The sequence below is a fragment of the Telmatherina bonti genome (genome assembly GCF_933228915.1).
Source record: "Telmatherina bonti genome assembly, chromosome: 8".
Lineage (NCBI taxonomy): Eukaryota > Metazoa > Chordata > Actinopteri > Atheriniformes > Telmatherinidae > Telmatherina > Telmatherina bonti.
The window spans coordinates 12,570,592-12,589,459 of NC_136626.1; the positions used below are offsets into that span (position 1 = coordinate 12,570,592).

Below are 18,868 nucleotides of genomic sequence, written 5' to 3' on the forward strand. Positions count from 1 at the left end.
TTATTTGATTTCAGGTGTTCAGTGTAGTTTGATATGTGTTCTAGACAAAGAAAACTGACATCATTGTTTACAATGAGGATCAGTTTAATTTTGCTGAACTTTGGCAGTCCTCCATCCTGCCCCGCAGACTCAAACATTTCAGGACTGTAGGTTGTGCCATTAACAATGATCTATGATGTCTGATTACACTGTCTGTTATCTTTTTTATGTGTTCCTTTGCAACTTCTGGAAGTCATGAAACCATGACGAGACATTTGATATCTCCTAACGTGGCTTAAAAAATGACGGTGCACTGTGATAGTATGCCACCATGTGCTGATACCTTGTTGCAAGTGTTTATTTTTCATCTGCCACCAGTATTTATGGAAAAACTGACTGTTATTTTACATTCAATAGTATACCAATACTTGCTACAGATTCAAAACGAGATGCTCAACTACATACTAATGTTTTAATGGTGATTAATAGTAAAATTCTAATGTTTAGCTCAATGTGTGGTGTTACTGCAAGGCAGTAAATAGAGAATAACGAGATCTATTTTTAAAAGGTTAGTTTATCAATAAAATGTTTAACACATCAATTTATTTAATTCAATTTATTTCTACGCGTTTTCTTCTTTCTGGCAGAACTATTTATGTTCTTTCTTCCTCCAGCGGAACTTCATGGTGTAACACCAACCGGAAGTTAACAATCTGCTTGCGACATACAGGGGTCCGCTCCTTTACCATCAGCTGGGCAATGGAGGAGGGGTTTGCCGTTTAAATCGAGGGGAAAGCAGACACCCGGCCGGTTAATAAAAACTCCTCCCACCCCGCCGGATCACAAGAGCACTAAATGGTGCGGACCTACTAACTTTCCTTGCGCTTCGATTGATCAGGAAGGCGGTTGGTATTTTTTTTTATGTATATCGGCTGAATATTTCATTATTTCGTCAAACTATGTCTGCAATTCAGCATCTGAAAGAGTTTATCAGCGAACGACTTCATGCCGCAGCTGAAGAAATATTTACAGAGTTTGAAAAAACTATCGTCCAGTACGAGGAAGAGATCGACCGTCAGCGCAGACTGCTGGATATCACATGGAAACCACAAGGAAACACTCACACAGTTGATACCCCACATCAAAATATCCACAAGGTAGAGGAAGCTGTTTATGATGACCAGCAGCTCTGCAGCCAGACGATGAACTCAAATCCGGATGAGGAGCAACCAGAGTCTGCGCACATTAAAGAGGAAGAGGAGGAACTCCTCACTGGCCAGGAGGGAAAACTTCTGCTGAAGGATGAAACTGATAACTTTTTAATTACAGAAACTCGTGGAGAAAATTACCACAATGATACAAAATTAAACGGGGACCGTATTCCCTCTTACACCTCTCCTGCAGACGAACATTTCCATTTAGAGGGAAGCATGGTTGAAGATTCAGGAGCAGCAAGATGTGCAGATATTAGACCAGAAGATAGTTATCAGACAAACAATGTCGGAGAGTTTTCTTTGTTGGAAAGCCTTTGTCCTGCTCGCCAAACTGCTAAGAAGCAGTATTTTTGTGACACTTGTGGAAAAATGTTTCTTCACCCATACCATCTCAAAAGACATAAATCAGTCCACGAAAAACCATATTTCTGCACAACCTGTGGGAAAACATTGAAAGATAAAAATAATTTCACAGTTCATATGAAAATTCACACAGGTGAAAAGCCATTTTCTTGTAAAATATGCAGAAAATCTTTCAATAAAAATAGTAATTTGTTATGCCACATTAGAACTCATACAGGCGAGAAGCCGTATTCTTGCCAGACATGTGGAAAATGTTTTAGTCATAACTCTGTTATGTTGCGCCACATGAGAACTCACACAGGTGAGAAGCCACATTCTTGTCAAATATGTGGAAAATCTTTCCATAAAAAATATAATTTGTCATGCCACATGAGAACTCACACAGGTGAGAAGCCATATTGTTGTCAGATATGTGGAAAATGCTTCATTCAAAGCTCTGTTTTGATGCGCCACATGAGAAGTCACACAGGTGAGAAGCTGTGATTTTGTCATATATGTGGAAAGTATTTCTATAAAAATGATAATTTCTTATGCCACACGAGGTCTTAAAGATGAGCAGCCATTTTCTTCTGTCCTAAAAAGTGGCCAATGTTTTCAATCATCATAGTGACTTGGAGATCCACAAGAAATAAATGTTTCACTCCCAGAAAACTGCCAGTCTGTGGAAACTCGGCTGTGTTAATTAAAAGTTAAAACTTTTCTCATTGCTGCCTTTTTCCAAACAACCAGCAATTCCTCACACTGAGTTTAATTTGTTGCATTTGATCTGATTTACCTTTTATTTTTACTTTTTGTCTTTTATTTCTCTTTAGAGAAGTTATTAATGTGCTGCCTAATGCTGCTTCTGCACCCAAAATGGACGGACGGCAGTTTTATCAGTTTATATCAGTTTGACCATTAAATATATTGTCTTTGCAGTGTATTCAGATTAAATTTACAAATCTTGTTATTAGTAATAATCTAATTAATTTTTTTGTTTGTTTTTTTATTGGCCACATTTACACTACAGTTAAAGTACAATTTTATTTTAGAATGCCTTAACTAACAAAAAGCTTAATTTATTTATTGTTTTTTGCAGAGTCATGAAGTTACTCAAGAATATTCCGGTTTTTTTTCAAAGCTTTGTTTTTAAGGCTGTACCAGAAATAAAAACGTGATAAGCCGTGATCGATACTTTCCCCATGTATTTTACACATTTGTCTCCCTCTAGCGGTCACATTTTCTAACTACATGAACATAAACCCAAGTATTTTCAAAATAGAAATGATTAAATAAATTTGGTTTAAATAGAAAATATAGTCGAAAACATTTGTTGTAAGCAAGTTCAACAATTTCTGTAATTATTTTATCCAGCTGCATAGATAAAATATTAAAACAGAATAAAAGATTATTACAACTCATTGCTGACTATCATAGCAAGCATTCTGAGGACCACAGAGCATAACTACAATTACAATGGTGGAAAATGATATATATTTACTTTTAAATATGAATGTTTTACAAACAGTATTTTACCTGACTTAAAATGTAATAAACAAACAGACATTTAGAGTGACGCCACCTGATCAATACAACCAGCGCTCTCTAATCATAAGAATCTGGGAATAAAAACAGTGAACATCTATATGAATATATTTCATAGACTAAATAAGTGAACGATTAAATCTTTTCATATTTTAGAGCGCAAAAGGAACATTTTACATCTTTCTTGTCAAATGGAGGTTTGGGTGAAAAGCTGTTCTGCTCTGCTGCGTTTACGTATATTAATGAGGACACATTTGCGATATGAACCGAAAGCAGAGACTTTTTTTTTCCGCCACGCAGCCACTGGGGGGCTGTGGATTGGAGTCTGTTCTGTTAGGTTTCGTTTCTCTGACCGAGGAGTGCCAGGAAGTTCCTGCCAGAAACATCTCTCTGACTGAGATTCTTCCCGACAGCTGAAAAAAGGTTGAAGGTAAGGCCAAAGTTATGACAATGCAGCATGTTTAGTATGTAGCAGAGCAACAGAAAACTTTAGCATTGGTTTATTTTTTATTGTCTTTTGATGGAACATTTATTTATCCAAATATTTATCTCATGTGCAGCTTGTTACCTGAGAGGGAATATAAAAGTGTCATGACTTTTTTATGTCAGTAAAGCAGAAATAATCTTCCAGCAAACTAAATTTAATTTATATCCTTGATTTCAGTTTTGTTGTATTCATGTTGTAATCAGGGAGCAACGGTGAAAGTGTGGTACTGATATAATCCAGTTAACTCGACATATTATACAAGTTTTTCTTTTTCTCTTTTTTTAGACTCCAAAGTGAGAAAGCCTCAAAGAATCATTATCTTTTAGAAAGCTTGGATCAGCAGACAATGTCCACTCTGCAGTCCAGGCTGACCAGTAGTCAGCAGAAAATAATCTGCTCTGAGCTGAGAAGTGTCAGATTGAAGTTGCTGTACAAGGCCAGCATCCATGGTTTCACTGGTGCCGCCTTCCACCAACAATGTGACAACTCCTTCCCAACTGTGTCTGTGGGCTACAACTCCTCTGGTTATGTGTTTGGAGGCTACACAAAACAAGCTTTTAATCAGTCTGGACAGTATGTCAATGATGACGAGGCTTTTCTTTTTACTTTGAAAGGAAAAATTTTTAAAAAATATCCAGTCACCAGTGCTCCATATGCTGTAAAAATGATCAGCAACTCAGGTCCTTATTTTGGAGAAGCATTGGTTCTTGTCAATGGAAGTCAACCAGTGGTCTACAGCAAACCAGGAAGCTATTATAACTTTACTGCTGCAGAAATGCATGGAGATGATCTCAAGCTGACTGAGTGTGAAGTCTACCTGGTGGAACGTGAGTTTTTAAATGTTTGGATTTCATTATGACACGTTTTCAAAAAAGTCTCATAGTGTCATGATCTGGGCATACTTACAAACAACAGTCCACTTGAATTTGATGTCTTCATTTATTGTACTAAGAAAAAGGTTAATTGCACCCAAACCAATTTTTGGTTTTACTCTAAAGCCCAGCAAAACAAACTGGATGACAATAACTCTTATCTTTGTTAGAATTTAAAAGTCTGAAAGTAACAAGCAGGAAAAAATGTTAGATATCCTTTGAATTGGCAGCTATTTGTAGGATTTGTTCTTTAGTTGACTTTTGAAAAATCATGTTGACCAGAACGAGGTTGCGCATATTTATTTAATTGAGACTACTCAATTTTATAATTTTTGATCTTCAACAGCATCCACCGAACTTGAGAGACCATGGAGGAGTGTCATCTGGGAATCTGGGTGAGATCTTTAAACCCTCCTTCACACCACAGAATAAACATTCATGACATTTATACAGATAAACAAATTTATTACAGTTTGAAGATTGTAGAATATGTTTAATCATTTGGATGTTATAAAAAAGCTACAAAGTTGCAAAAACATACTCTGATACAACTGAATGGACAAACCGCTGCTACTGTACACTGCAGCTGGCTACAGAGAAAACTTTCCATCATCTTAAAGAAACAAACATCCTCTTTAACGTTACTCATATCTTTGTGCAGGAAGAGGAAGGAGCTGATGGAGGCCATTATAAGCTACAAGCCCACCGTCAGCTCTGTGGCAAAAGCTCAAGTTTTACTTGTTGGACCAGTTGGAGCTGGAAAGTCCAGCTTCTTTAACTCCATCAACTCTGTATTCAGAGGTCACGTCACCAGTCAGGCCATATCTGGCTGCTCCACCACCAGCCTCACCACACAGGTCAGTTTTTTTTTTTTTTTTCATGCTTTAATCTCAAAACAAACACTGCTTATTACAGGTTAAGTCAGCCATCCTGTACGCATTAAATAGTATTTTCATTATTGTGAATGTAAAAAAATAAAATAAAATAAAGCTTATTTATTAATCTTAACAGCCTGCATTAAACTGTTTTTGTGGATTTCTTCATCTTTTTCTGTTCATTAGTTTCGCACCTACTCTTTGAAAGCTGGACGACAAGGTAAACCTCTGCCTATCGTCTTGTGTGATACCATGGGTCTGGAGGAAAGTAAGGGGGCGGGACTTGATATAGACGACATCAGCAATATTCTTAAAGGACACCTGCCTGACTGTTACCAGGTAAAACATTTATTTACAGTTTATAAAACATGAAAAACATGGATTTGGTCGTAGTTAACTCAAACTATCCTGCTGTTTTTCTCATATGTGGATTCAGTTCAACCCTTCTGCTGCTCTACATTCGGACGCTCATGGCTACCGCAAGTCTCCAGCTCTCGAAGACAAGATCCACTGTGTAGCTTATGTCATAGATGCTTGTAAGATCTCCATTATGTCTGCAAAGTTGGAAGAGAAGCTGGATGCTATCCGCAGAAAGGTCAACCTGCTGGGTCAGTAAAATGTAGCCCTGCCTCTGACCAGTTCATGCTTTAGAAGTTCATCTGAATGACCAGAAAATGCACCAAACTGCAGCAGTTTGGAAATGGTATCTCTGCTTTTCTAGGCATTCCACAACTGGTTCTGCTTACTAAGGTCGACGAAGCCTGCCCTTTGGTGAAAGAGGACTTGACAAACATCTACGTGAGTGGCTACATTAAGGACATGGTGAGGAGGACTATTAACGTTTTACTCAGAATTTGTGTAGATTCACTGTAAAGTTGGCTAAAGTATGAACTAATATTGCTTTAACCCATTTGTTCTCTGCATTGTGAGTCAGATGCAAGAGGTCAGCACTAAGCTCGGTGTGCCACTGTCCTGCATTGTTCCAGTGAAGAACTACAGTGAGGAATTGGAGCTGGACGTCAGATGCGACATCTTGCTGCTCAGTGCTGTAATTCAGATGCTTCGCTTTGTTGATAATTACTTTGATGAACTCAGTGACCGACTGAGCAACCTTGAAACCAAAGAGTAAGAACATGTTAACATTCCTCACAAATATGTTTATAAAAGTAAAAGTAGAAAAAAACCTGCATGCTAGTTTGCTGGATTCATACATTTTGCCAATATGTCTACTGCTTTCTTCAGCTCACTGTCACGTAAGATCACATCTGAATGCTCATCATACTATCTGCATGTTTTAAACCTGTTTGAAATGTTTCATCATTAAAACAACGTGCTGAATGTAATATTTTATTCAGCTGGAACTGTCATCATAGCATCTCTGGGACCTAGTATAGTATCATTTCTCTGGTTGTGTCCCTGGAATCCTGGTGTAGGTCCTCATATTTTCAAGGTATTTACCGACTTTGTTTGTAGCTAGAAAGTAGTTGTAGTAGACGAACATTTGTTCCTGAAATGTACATTTTTAGATGCTTTATTGAACAAAAGGAGAGATTCAGAGTAAAGTTTTGACACAATTAAGCTGACGAGTGGTTTGAGCTAAATGACGCTTCTCCAACTTACACTTCCTTTTAATTTCCGCAGTTACTGTTTATCCTTTAGAAACCTGTATAAACAGTAAACAATATGTTCATATTTGATAAAGTTTGAGCGTTTTGGTCATAGTTTGAGTTTTCCTCTTTACATTTTGTTTTATCTAATGTACATTTTAACCTGTGAGTCCATGTGTGTGAATAACAATCTAAATCCAACAGAGCAGAAAGATGCTGCAAAAGTTTCTCTCCTAATCAAAAATGATTCATTCAATATCCATATTTGAAGCAGTTTTAAACAGTAAAGTGTTGTAAATCAGACCTCAAAGAGCATGAAAACAGAAGAACTGAAGTTTATTTATGCAGCTGGGACAGTAACTGTACAGGGAAACAGTGTTGGGAGTTAGACCCTCCCTGTGTAACAGGACTGTGGCGTTACAACAAACTGTAAACTACACAACACACACCTGTAATCTGACTCACTGCCTTTGCATCACTGAATTGAACAGAGTTAGAATAGATTATAAATTGGCAGCTGTCTGTTCAGCGACAGTCATCAATTAAAAAATGACTGAAACAAACCTCCTAAAATAGTGTTTAAAATATCAACGCTTTGTTAGTGCACATAACTGACGGGAGCGCGCGCTCTCTCTCCAACTTGGCCACCGTTTACATTGAACTGGCTGTACAACTTTCACAGACTGGCAAACAACAATGATGCACAAGAGTGAAGAAGGAATGTCCTGAAAATGAAAATGCACATCTGGAACATAAAGATGTTTGGTTTTCTCCCTTTTTCCAACTTAGCTGGAAAAGATTTCCAGCTACCCTTCTGTAAAAGATGAAGCAACAGTTGCAGGTGGTTGGGAGCACAGATGAAGACCATGGAGAGGAGCGGAGGGGAGGGGGAGGCTTGTATGGCACAGCTGATACTCGGACAGTTTAAACAGTCGGATTGCTTCTCTTTCTTCAGCCAGCCGCTTCAGTCACCAAAAGAAAAGGCAGCCATGTGAAGAAGAAACATTTCAACTCCAACTACTTCAGTTACAGTGCAGAGCCTGTACATACATACATCCACACACATACATACACTCACACACACACATAAAGTACATTTAGGGTTGGTCTGAGTCCAAAGGCTGATTTTAGTGTCAACCAGAGTGGAGAACATAAGGGTAGCTGGCGCTTGTCCTGAAGCCTTTTAACACAGTGCTAACATCCATTTACACTCATTTAAAACAAACTTTTTGGCAACAAATCACGGAGTCTGTCAAGTTTAACGAACCACAACCTGATGGCGTTCTCAGATTTTCTTGTAAATGTATTTTAAAATGATTTCTTTTGTTTTCTTCTGGACAACATGCATATTATTTGTTAAGATAAAGAAAAATACTGTGTGAAATAGCAAGCAGCTTGTTGGCACAGTCATGCAGGTGGCTTCAGGATCTTTTGGCAATAATCGAGCCATGCTGCAACCTTATCTTGCTTGCTAATGTAAGGGAACGGTAGATGTTTATCTGACAATATTGTGTCTTTGTAACAGATATTTAACAGCTCAGCTACATTGTGTTATATAATACACACTGTCACAATATGTTTAGTCTTATCTCTGTGGCCGTTGTCTGGATCTGTGAGCATTTTATCAGCCTGTAAAGAACAAAATATAAAAACTGTGGAAAAAAAAATAAAACAAGCTTGAATGTCCCTTGAAAAAACAAAAAATCAACATTTGCAATTAAAAGTAAATCAACACGGAAACAAAAATGAGCTTTTTAACACTGACAATATGAAACAAGTGTAAATGTGAACTGCTTTTAATTTAAAGGTAATTAAAATAAATTATATCTTGCTGCTATGACAATAAAAATATTTGTAACATTTTTATATTATAGTTGCGATTTCTCCTGAATCATAAAGTTTAAATGATCTGAATGGATCCAGTTTCTTCTATGATTACATCAAACCTTTTACTAAGATTGCATGATCTGTAGCCTGATAAGTGAAATAAGTTTCAGTCATGTTAGTGCTAAACTGGAATTAACATAAAAATAGAAGAGAAAAAAAAAAAGAAAAATTCTACTGTGTATTGACTAACAATGTAATCAACAACAAAATATCACTACAGGTTGACACGTTGGCTCGTCAGCATTTGGACTCGACCATATCGATCACACACTGTGCTTACGTCAACATCTAGAGATGACATTCATCTTCCAATCAGTAAAAAAAAAATTAAGAACTTTTCCTTTTGTTTTTTTTTTTTTCTTGTCAAAGAACTGTACAAGATTATTAAAAAAAAAAAATCAAATAATTAGTGGTACATATTTATATGACAACATTGTTATATTACTATAAAGAAATGCAACTTTTTCGTTGCACTTATTTATGCTTGTACGCAGTATTCCTTTTTCAGAGAACTGGGGCGTTTCTGCATGGAAGATGGCTGATATAGGTCAAGTATGGTAAATATGTAAATACAACTGTGAAGGAGCCGTATCGCCATCATATAAAATCATTTCCTATTTATGAGACTGAATGAAGGTGCAGTTTTAGAGACCAGAAGTAAAATGCATTTGAGAATTGGTTCTCAAACATTTTAGCTGGAAAAATAAAGGTGAAAAAAACAGAAATCGGCAAATAACTTACATCTCTGCAGTAGCAATATATGCCCACAAGGTGGAGCTAATTCCCCTTTAAGACTAGTGACAACATGTGTGCCGAGCATGGAGACCACTGAATCTTTTCATTAGGCTTAAGCAATGCTTCACCATCACCTGTCTCATGACCTGGACACCAGAGAAGGTCAACATAGGCTTAAAGGGAACATGTGGCTGTTCCATCACCCCTCCTGCCATCCACCCTCTTTTAACTACTTACAGTCAAAGAAGCCCAGAAGCTGCACATGGTCATCTGCTGGAAAAGGAATACTGCATTCAGCTAAAGCTTGTGTTGCTCAGCTCTAGTGTGCATCTTGCAGGAAAAATGAGGGAGGATGGGGAGCTCAGCTAGGCAGGCCCATCCTTCGGAGAGGAAGGGGTCTGGGATGTGGAGCTTGAGGAAGAGGAGGCAGAACTTTTCAGAGACCCCAGAGTCTTGCTGAACCAAGAGTTCTTGGCAGCTTGGATTTCAGTCATCAGGACTCCCCGCTGATGTTCGAGCTCCTGCAGAGAAACAGAAATAGTTACAAAAAATAATCTGTAAACATACATTAGTCACATTCAACACGAGTTGAACAGACACGTTTTCTAGAATGGCTTCTAATCCCTGAATAATATGGCTCGTTTAGGAAGGCACAACGGTTCCGTATCTTTGTCTAGTTTGCTTTTTTTATTGCAAACTTTTAATAATATCACCGTGTGGTCATTCATTTTCATTAATCTGACAGCTTTTAAAACAAGGTTATAAAGTGCATCATCTTAAACACAGGCAAACAGAAACAAGTAAAACCATTTCAAGAAACAAGCAAACAAACAAACAAAAAAAACATCTTTAACTCTGTGATTTTCAACAATAAGAGGTCAAAGTAAGACCAGCAGGCCTCACTCATGACACCTGCGGAATAAGGCTCAAAAAGTTCCCTCATGTGACCAGGTTGTTCAAGGCCACCAGTAACATGGTGGATCTGAGAGGCTGGAACATTTGCTGGAACTCACCCATCAGTGCATTTGTACCCATATGCAGTTTATCCTCTTGCCATGTAAATTCGATTCAATTTGGCTTTATTTGTACGGCGCCACTTCACAACAATGTTGTCTCAGGGTACTTTGCAAACACATTTGTAAAGTGTCTGTAAAGTATAATATGTAAACATATTAACATGGTAAATCACATTGGAGGTCAAAACACTGCTGCTCATTACAAATATGTTTATTTTCTAGGGGTGTAACAACAGACAGATCTACATGGATATATTGATCATATGGTCAACGAGCCAATGACATTGATCCAAACTCCAAATATTGTTCAAAAATTGACAAAATAACCATTTATCAAATGTAATTGTATTTTTAAAAAAAGGTTGTATTTTAAGTTTCTCTGGCACGTCATTTTTAATTTATTAGTCTGTCTTTGTTATAAGAACAGGTTTTTATTTTAAATAAATACATTTAAATACCTGAGTTCAGGAATAAAAATGTTAAATGATTTTCTAGTTGCTTTTTGTAATTTTCATATGAATAAAAATGATTGTTTTCAATGTAATATAGTTTCATATCAATCAGGTAGAATGAAATCTACATTGGATTGAGGCTGAATTTGACCAAACTTCAGATTGCTATCCATTAAAATGGATATAATATCGTATCATGATCAAACTGGATATTTAAACTCCCATTATCATCCTTTGTGTCTTCATGAGCCATTTAATACAACATCTAGCTAAGCAACAGCAATGTTAAAATAAACATTTCAACAACAATAGGGCCCTGCCATACTTCATATGGCGAGGACCCTAAATAAGACGCATTAAAACCCACCTGGATGCTTCATCATTACAAATACATTGAATCAACATTTGGTCCCTCTTACTAGCCTAAATCTTCATGACAGCTTCAGATAAATCTACCTCCTTAACTGTGCGTCTACATTTTGATGGATATCGCAGTCCGCCTGCGATGCCACTGACCTGGATACGGCACTTGGCCTCCACCAGCTGCAGTTTGGTTTGTGCCAGCTCCAGCTCCATCTGTCTCAGTTGCTCCTTCAGCCCGTCTTTCTCCTCGTCCAGCGGTTCATTTGACGTCTTGTCACTGCCGGGGGAAGAAGCCTGGAGGGACCCCAGGGTGCTGAACAGGTCTTTACAGTGCTCACAGCCCATTACTTTGTTCTGCATGTGATACAAACACACTTATGTCACCAATATTGATAGGTGAGCATATTCTGTGTCAAAAAGAATGCATTTTTAAAAAAATCATTTATAAATATATATATGTGCAAAAGAAAGACATAAATAGAATGATGTTATTCATCTTCAGTGTCTGAGTTTATGAATTCTTCTGAAGCTAAATTCCCACGGAAACATCTTACATCTTTGTGATACGCTGCTGCAACACATTGTATCAAGAAGGAAACCAGAAAGGAGTGTTGCCACACCCACAAAGAGCAACATGGCAGGTTTGACAAGAGTTAAAAACACTTCTTTAGGAATATCTGTGCAGTTAAGTTCTTTGTAGGTGTGATTATGGGTAAACCCAGGCTTGACTGGTAGTCTAATGTGACTGAAGGGCAGAACAGTGATGAAAAATCTTCTCTAATTGTTTCCCAACTCACACATGCCACTCAGTGTGCATGAACAGTGTCACCTCACCCTGACGATGTCGAGCTCTTCTTTTGTTGCCGCCTGCTGTTTTTCCAGCCTGGTGCTCAGCTGGGAGCAGATCTGAATGGCAGAGAGGATGACGGGTTACACAACCAGTAACACGTTACAGGTACACCAACCTGTGATTCTCAATCACAACTTCCTACATGCAAAATAAACTGTGTACTTCACTTTGTTTGTATCTTGTTAAAACTTTATTAGCTTCAGTATCATACTGTAATCACTAACAGCCTTTATGTAGCGATAACACCACGTAGAAACAGTGAAAATAACACGCCTTGTTAGTGCTCCTTTACCTGTTTGTATTCAGCAATAATTGCTGTGGTTTTTTTGATCTCCAGCTCTGCTTTTTCCAGTTCCCTCCTGAAAACTTCCTTCAGCTGCAGGAGGGAGAAAATACAAAATAATGAGGCGTCGTAGAAATAAGAAGGGGTCGCCACAGTGGTTTAAAACGATGACTCATCAGCTTTCTCTGGGTGGTTCATACACTTTATCTTAATCTCTGTCTCTTGCCATCACTGTAAACTTCTGCCCACTGACCTACATGTAAAGATGACTCAAACATCCACCTTAAAGGCATCCAGTTAGGGGCCACAGATTTTTTTTTAACAAAGGTGTTGGTTGACTCTTTAAATCCAATTGCACAATACTGACATTTTACACTTAAAGATGAAGTGTTGCCTCATGAAAATGCAGTATGTGTTTTACTTGCTATACACAGGTAATCCTATGCATTTTAATAATTTGAGTATAAACAAAGGACTAGATTTACCTGAGCCGTCTCCTCCTCCTGTCGTCTCTTCTCCTCCTCCGTCTCCACCAGGCGTTGCTTGGTGGTCAGCAGCTCTTTGTTCAACACATCTGCCTTATCTTCAGCCTGAGGGAGTGTCGACACAGACAGACTCTTCATTTCACACCGAACGTACAGCAAGAAGATAACACAGTTTTCACGTGTATCGAAAAGAGCGCACAAACAAAAATCATGTATCATATCCTTCTGTAGATACAGAATGAAATCTGCTCCAAGGGCAGGCAGGTGGAGGCGTGTTTGGTAAAATTATTTTGGGTAAATCAGCTGATGAAAGGAGTTTTTAATCTAAACAAATGCAATTAAATTGTTGTTTTAAATCAAAGTTATCACTTTCTAAAGTATATTAATTCTTTGATGCATCACGTCCACTGATGGACTCATATTTAAAGGCTGTTCTCTAGTTTATTCATGAGTGAGGATGGTATACTTTCAATGTTGCCTCTCACTAAAGAATAAAGAAATATAGTATAAAGTTTCATACATACGCGTATAATAGAATAGATAAAAAATAAACCAAATAAAAAGTCAAACAATTTTCAAGACAAAGAAAAGTGTCTCTGTACATGTGTAGAAGTAAAATATTGCATGTGAAAAATGTGTCATTGTTTTTTAATAATTCATGTATCAAAGGGTTGAGGATTGTTTTTTACTCGATAAATTAAACAACTAATGTCAGCTGCTGGGAAACCAGTTCCTACAGTGAACCAACTCGCAACCAGTCTGCATGAAAGCAGTGTTAGAACACACTCTGGTATCGTCACATGGGGTGTTACTTGAAAATTACAACAGAAAGTAGTGTGTTAGGATAAAGATGTCAAGAAAAAGCTATTCTCAAAGGAAGAGACAGAAAATTCTAACACCTAAGAGTGGGTCTGAATGAAGTCAGTGTGGGTTCAGTATCAGGCAACATCAGAAAGCTCTCAGACACTGTAACAGAGGGGGGGGGGTCGGGCACGTAAAGCCACACAACTGAATCGGAAGACAAGTTTCTGAGTCAACAGCTTGTGTTGCGACAGGGGAGCATGCTACAAGTGTGTTCGTCTGGTATCTGCTAAAGGTTAATACTCTGATGACTTAAGAAATCATTTTTGGTTCAGAAATGGATTCCATGATTTAGTTTTCAGCCTCAATTATTTATTTCTTCTATATTTTTATTTCCGAGAACAAACAGTTTTAATGACAAACTTTAAAAAAAAAAAAAAAAGAGGTATTATAAATCTTTGACTTGTAGTATACGTATTATCAAATAGCTGTTCGTCTCCAAACTCCGTGGATGTAGTATTACCTGGTCAAGATCATTCCGTAGGGCAATCTTACTGGTAACCAGTTCATGTGCCAAGTCGTCATTCTCCTGTTCCAGTCTCATACTGGCCTCCTGAAGACGACGGTTTTCCCTCTGCACATACGACACAACACAAGAGAGAACTGTTAGCATGAGTAAAATGCATCCAGACTTGGTTGCTGCATCATCATCATCATCATGTGTCTGAAAGTTTTCTCCAGCTGAAAAAAAAATTATTTCAGGTGAACAACCGTGTTTTTTTTGGTCATATTTTCTTATCAGGGAAGTTATTTTTCCACTTTTACTTTTGTTCTTAGGTAGCAGTGAAAAGCTAAGACCCGCCCCCCGCACACCTTATCCACACTGGAGACCATTAGAGGAATCCCATGACTACCAATCTGTCTGCAAACCGTCTCACATGACGGTCATGTGTCCACAAGACGAAACAGTTGACATGGTTGTGAGCTGTCATCTGACACTGATATCCCGTCACTTTTACACTGATGGCATTTTCTAAGTAGGGTAGAATTAAACACCCACAGCAGTGTGTGACTGGTGTGTATATTAGTATATAGAGTGACTTCTTGGACGGTTAAGCATAAGCACATAAACAGATGTGTGAAATCTTACAGAAGTAGACTAAATACAGTGTTGTCAGAGAGGGATTTTAAAAGAAGGAAAGGAAAACGTGACTCCAGTAGAGCCCAGTTTTAGCCAGTTAAAACCTTTTCTAGCTGATAATCTGTAGTTTGCATACAACTCTTCAGAATAATGAATCTCCTCCTGAGAGCAGAGCTCTAAAGATCTACAATCTGGCTCATTTCAGCCTTCCAGGTATCATATTCTTGATAATTTATCTAGAAATCTTCAGCTATTTTGATCAACGTAGTTAGATTATACCTTTCTGAAATAAGTAAGAATACAAATCAAAGTTTAATAAGACAGTTTTTAGGTAAGGACAGTGAAATGATTCAGTAAAAGTCTGTATAAAATCTTACCAAGTGCCTGTCGACAGTCAGACGATGTCCTGACAACGAGCGTCCTGCAGCACTGACTAAACTTCACCACATGATCCTGACAGTTTCACTTCTGTCTGACACTACCCAGCATTACTTACTCTCTTTCAGTTTCTTTATGTTTATTAATCATTTTACCACCTTTGTATCATCTTAGATGAAGCAAAAAGTAAAAATATGAATTGAAAAAGAATGCATTAGCAGAAAAAATATAAAGAAAATAAACACAGACACGTACACACACACACAAATATAAGTCCTGCACAACAAGCAACACAGAGTACTTAAAGCTGGACTGGAAATGACGTGGAACTTTTTCATATACAAAAAGAAAGTTAGGAAAGTATCTGATATGGTAATGTAAAAGAAATTATACTGACATTTTTATCCTCTTTCTCAGTAACAAACAATTCTCACTGTTGACATTACTGGGTCAAGTCCAACATCTTATCTACAACGAAAGTCTTCCTTCCTTCCCTCAAAGTTTGCTTTCCAATATGTCCCATCAGCTTTTAGGGGGAAAAAAAACTGTCCAGAACTTATAATGTTGTTTATTTTTTACATTAAAGTTTTAAATGGCTGGTTGCATGTTATTATTAGATTCATAATTTGGGAGAGCTACATCACATCAAATGTTTTAAGAACTTCAGAATAAGATTATTATCCATCACAAGATGCCATCAGGGAGTTAGTTTCTTCTTCATTTAACAACATGACCACCAGCAAACAGCTAGAGCCACAGGTTGATATATAAACCTGAAGATTATGCTGGATTTTCTCTGCACTTGCTCAATCATGATCTACACAGCAGGGTGTGTTTTCAGCAAATGCACAAGGAGATTAACCGCTAAATTCACACACAGTCTAAACCTAATCTTTGATATTTTACAGGAATTATAAGGGAGCTATCTTTAAAAAAATGGCTGCAAGCAGCCAGGGCCAGTTATTGTGGCAATTTATGTTCTAAAATGTCTGAATGAACCGAAACAAAACTACAGGCTTTTGCTCCGTTTCCTGCTATGTCTATTCATTCAGAATATATATAACAATATTTCTTGACTCAAAATACTTTTACCATCAGCAGTAAAGTGTTAAGACTGTATTTTTATCTATTTCACAACTACTTTGTTTTTATTTAGAGAACAAGCTCTTAGTATGAACCTCCAGTGGTTAAAAGTGAAGCCTATGCAAAGTACCCCCCCTAATCCTCTAGGGGCTCCAAAACAGAGCAAATCCCCATAGAGTCCCATGTTAAGAGGCCAACTGCACAGCAGAAGTAAACATGTTTACAGACTGGTTAAAAAAAACATTTTAGGTTTAATATGTCAGGTTTACCTTTATGACAACTGTGGGAGGATTTCTTTTTTATGTATAACTTATCCATTTAGAAGTAATTGAATCTCAAAATTTGGTAAAAAAAAACATTTTAGGTTTAATATGTCAGGTTTACCTTTATGACAACTGTGGGAGGATTTCTTTTTTATATATAACTTATCCATTTAGAAGTAATTGAATCTCAAAATTTGGTGTGTCCTTTTGATAGACAGGTACCAGATATTGGGCTGTAAAAAGACAGTGTTGCACAACTGCGGTTTTTAGTCAGCTGGCAGCATGACTTAGCTTTAACCAGTCTACCTCCGTTAGCTGGTTAGCTCCCATTAGCTCCGGGTTAGCTCAGTTAGCTCTTAAATACAGGCAGGTCAGAGTTTGATAGATGTCAATCATCCACCCGCACGTTCACAGTCCCCTCTTAGCTCTACCTCTCTGCCCATTTTTGCATTTCCTGGGAGCGACGACATGCATGATGCTGCCAAGATGGCAATGGTGGGAACTGCCCAATGAGCTTCATTTCAGCCTTTCTTTAATATTGACGATCCCCCTGATGGAGACTGCAGTCAACCAGTCAAATCTTCTTCGAAGTTCTGTGATCCAGATTTAAAGAAGGTGATTAAAATTTGTCACGTGTCTGCAGAACAGTTTACCTCTCATAGTTACACCACTCAGATGAGCTGCTCAAGCCGCTTCTTCATGGCTTTCTCTAGGATTTATCATGTTTTATTGCCTCATCATTCCAGTTGTAAATCAATTTACAGCTTCAATCAACTATGTTGTTTTAAAGGGTTTTTTAAGTTTTATAGTTGAAGTTTCAATTCGATTAAGTTCAATTCAACTTTATTTATATAGCTTCAAATCACGGCAATGCCTTCTCAAGACTCTTTACAGACAGGAAAAAAAAGCCAATTCATAATAGCCTATATAAGGAAACCAACAGATTGAGCTTCCAGCCATGGGATTTAAATTATTTTTATTTTAATTTTATTTTAATTTTTCAATTTTTGAACAAATGGATCAAGGGTTTGGCATTAATCTGGGTAAAAAAAAACAAAACAAAACTGTTAATATAAAGCACATTAAGGTCACTGAGCTATTTGCCATCAATCACTTTTAGCTTATATTTTTAAAAATGTCAAGAAAAATGAGAGAGGAGGAGAGAAAAGAGAACAGAAAAGGACCTTGACCAGTAACTAAGTATTGTCCATTAGAAGTAACACTTAATATACTTTTTTACTTATGTAATTCTTGATAATAAGGTTAGAGCAAAATTTTATGTCCATTATTATTATTTCAACATAAAAGGTAGCAGATCATTTCTTAAAAAATAGTATTAACAGACTGAGGAAGATGAAGTAACTGCGTAAAACTGGAGTAGAAGATATAACTGGAGATATTGAGTCTTAAAATATCTACTTTACTTCCTTTAAATCTCATAAAGACAAAAAAGCCATTGCAGCTGAACCTGACAAAAAAAATTTTTTTATTCGCGTCAACAATGATTAAAGTGTTGCGTTATGTCACGCTTGAAGTCAGATGGGGTTTAACAAAACAAAGATGTGCTCCTGAGAGAATTTCTAATCTTAGCAACAAGGTTATTTTTAACAATATAAAAGCTATTTAAAAGTAGCTTCAATGCTTTTTCTCACACACAAACACAAACCAAATACACCGTGTGCCTTCTTATCTTTTCTAAGAATGAAAAATCTTTGAGAAAGTATTCAGCTTCAGCTCCAGAAGAGGAGAAGATCAAATTTTTGTTGCGTAAGGCAACCACTGAAAAAACTGCAAACAGTTGCTTACCACTGACTTTACAGCATAATGGGAGAGTTTAATCTGCTTTAATTACTGGATTAAGTCAGTTTGCAATCGTTGCAGCTATTTATTGATGCAAGCTTGGAAGATAATTGATATGAACATAAAACATAAAACCTGGATGTACAGGCCATTTTTTTTACTGTGGGTGCTTGGCAGAGTTTTTTTGCTTTTTTATTTATTTTTTTTAACAGATACAAACATTTACTGATTGTTAAATTTGACAAATGACTTTTTAAACTGAAATTAAAAGAGACAAGATTTACCTGCATGTAAGACAGCTAGTAGCTAATGTCTGCTGTCTGAACTGGGAGGTGCTGATCTGGATCTGGACCTTTTGTAGCTTGGGGATCACCGAAGCTAAAAATGCTACTACCAGTAATGTGGAAGTG

At 37.2% G+C, this 18,868-nt stretch overlaps 2 protein-coding genes across 5 annotated transcripts in view; one reads left to right on the top strand and one right to left on the bottom strand.

Moving 5' to 3' along the window:
* Positions 1-3,913: 3,913 nt before the first annotated feature.
* Positions 3,914-6,443, top strand: LOC306759152 (interferon-induced protein 44-like; the record flags this gene model as incomplete). Its single annotated transcript, XM_079244681.1, has 7 exons — positions 3,914-4,394; positions 4,786-4,834; positions 5,101-5,296; positions 5,501-5,653; positions 5,751-5,922; positions 6,036-6,136; positions 6,249-6,443. The coding sequence occupies 7 exons, from the start codon at positions 3,914-3,916 to the stop codon at positions 6,441-6,443; spliced, it is 1,347 nt and encodes a 448-aa protein (XP_079100807.1).
* A 797-nt stretch (positions 6,444-7,240) lies between these two features.
* rabgap1l (RAB GTPase activating protein 1-like) overlaps positions 7,241-18,868 on the bottom strand; it is a 121,682-nt gene continuing 110,054 nt past the window's right edge. For all 4 annotated transcript variants that reach the window (XM_079244985.1, XM_079244988.1, XM_079244987.1 and 1 more), the window contains 6 exons: positions 14,317-14,427; positions 12,993-13,097; positions 12,517-12,600; positions 12,209-12,280; positions 11,528-11,728; positions 7,241-10,064 (listed from right to left, as the gene is read on the bottom strand). In XM_079244985.1, coding sequence (XP_079101111.1) covers positions 9,909-10,064; positions 11,528-11,728; positions 12,209-12,280; positions 12,517-12,600; positions 12,993-13,097; positions 14,317-14,427 — 729 coding nt within the window. In that variant the 3' untranslated portion in view covers positions 7,241-9,908. The remainder of the gene's footprint in view (positions 10,065-11,527; positions 11,729-12,208; positions 12,281-12,516; positions 12,601-12,992; positions 13,098-14,316; positions 14,428-18,868) is intronic.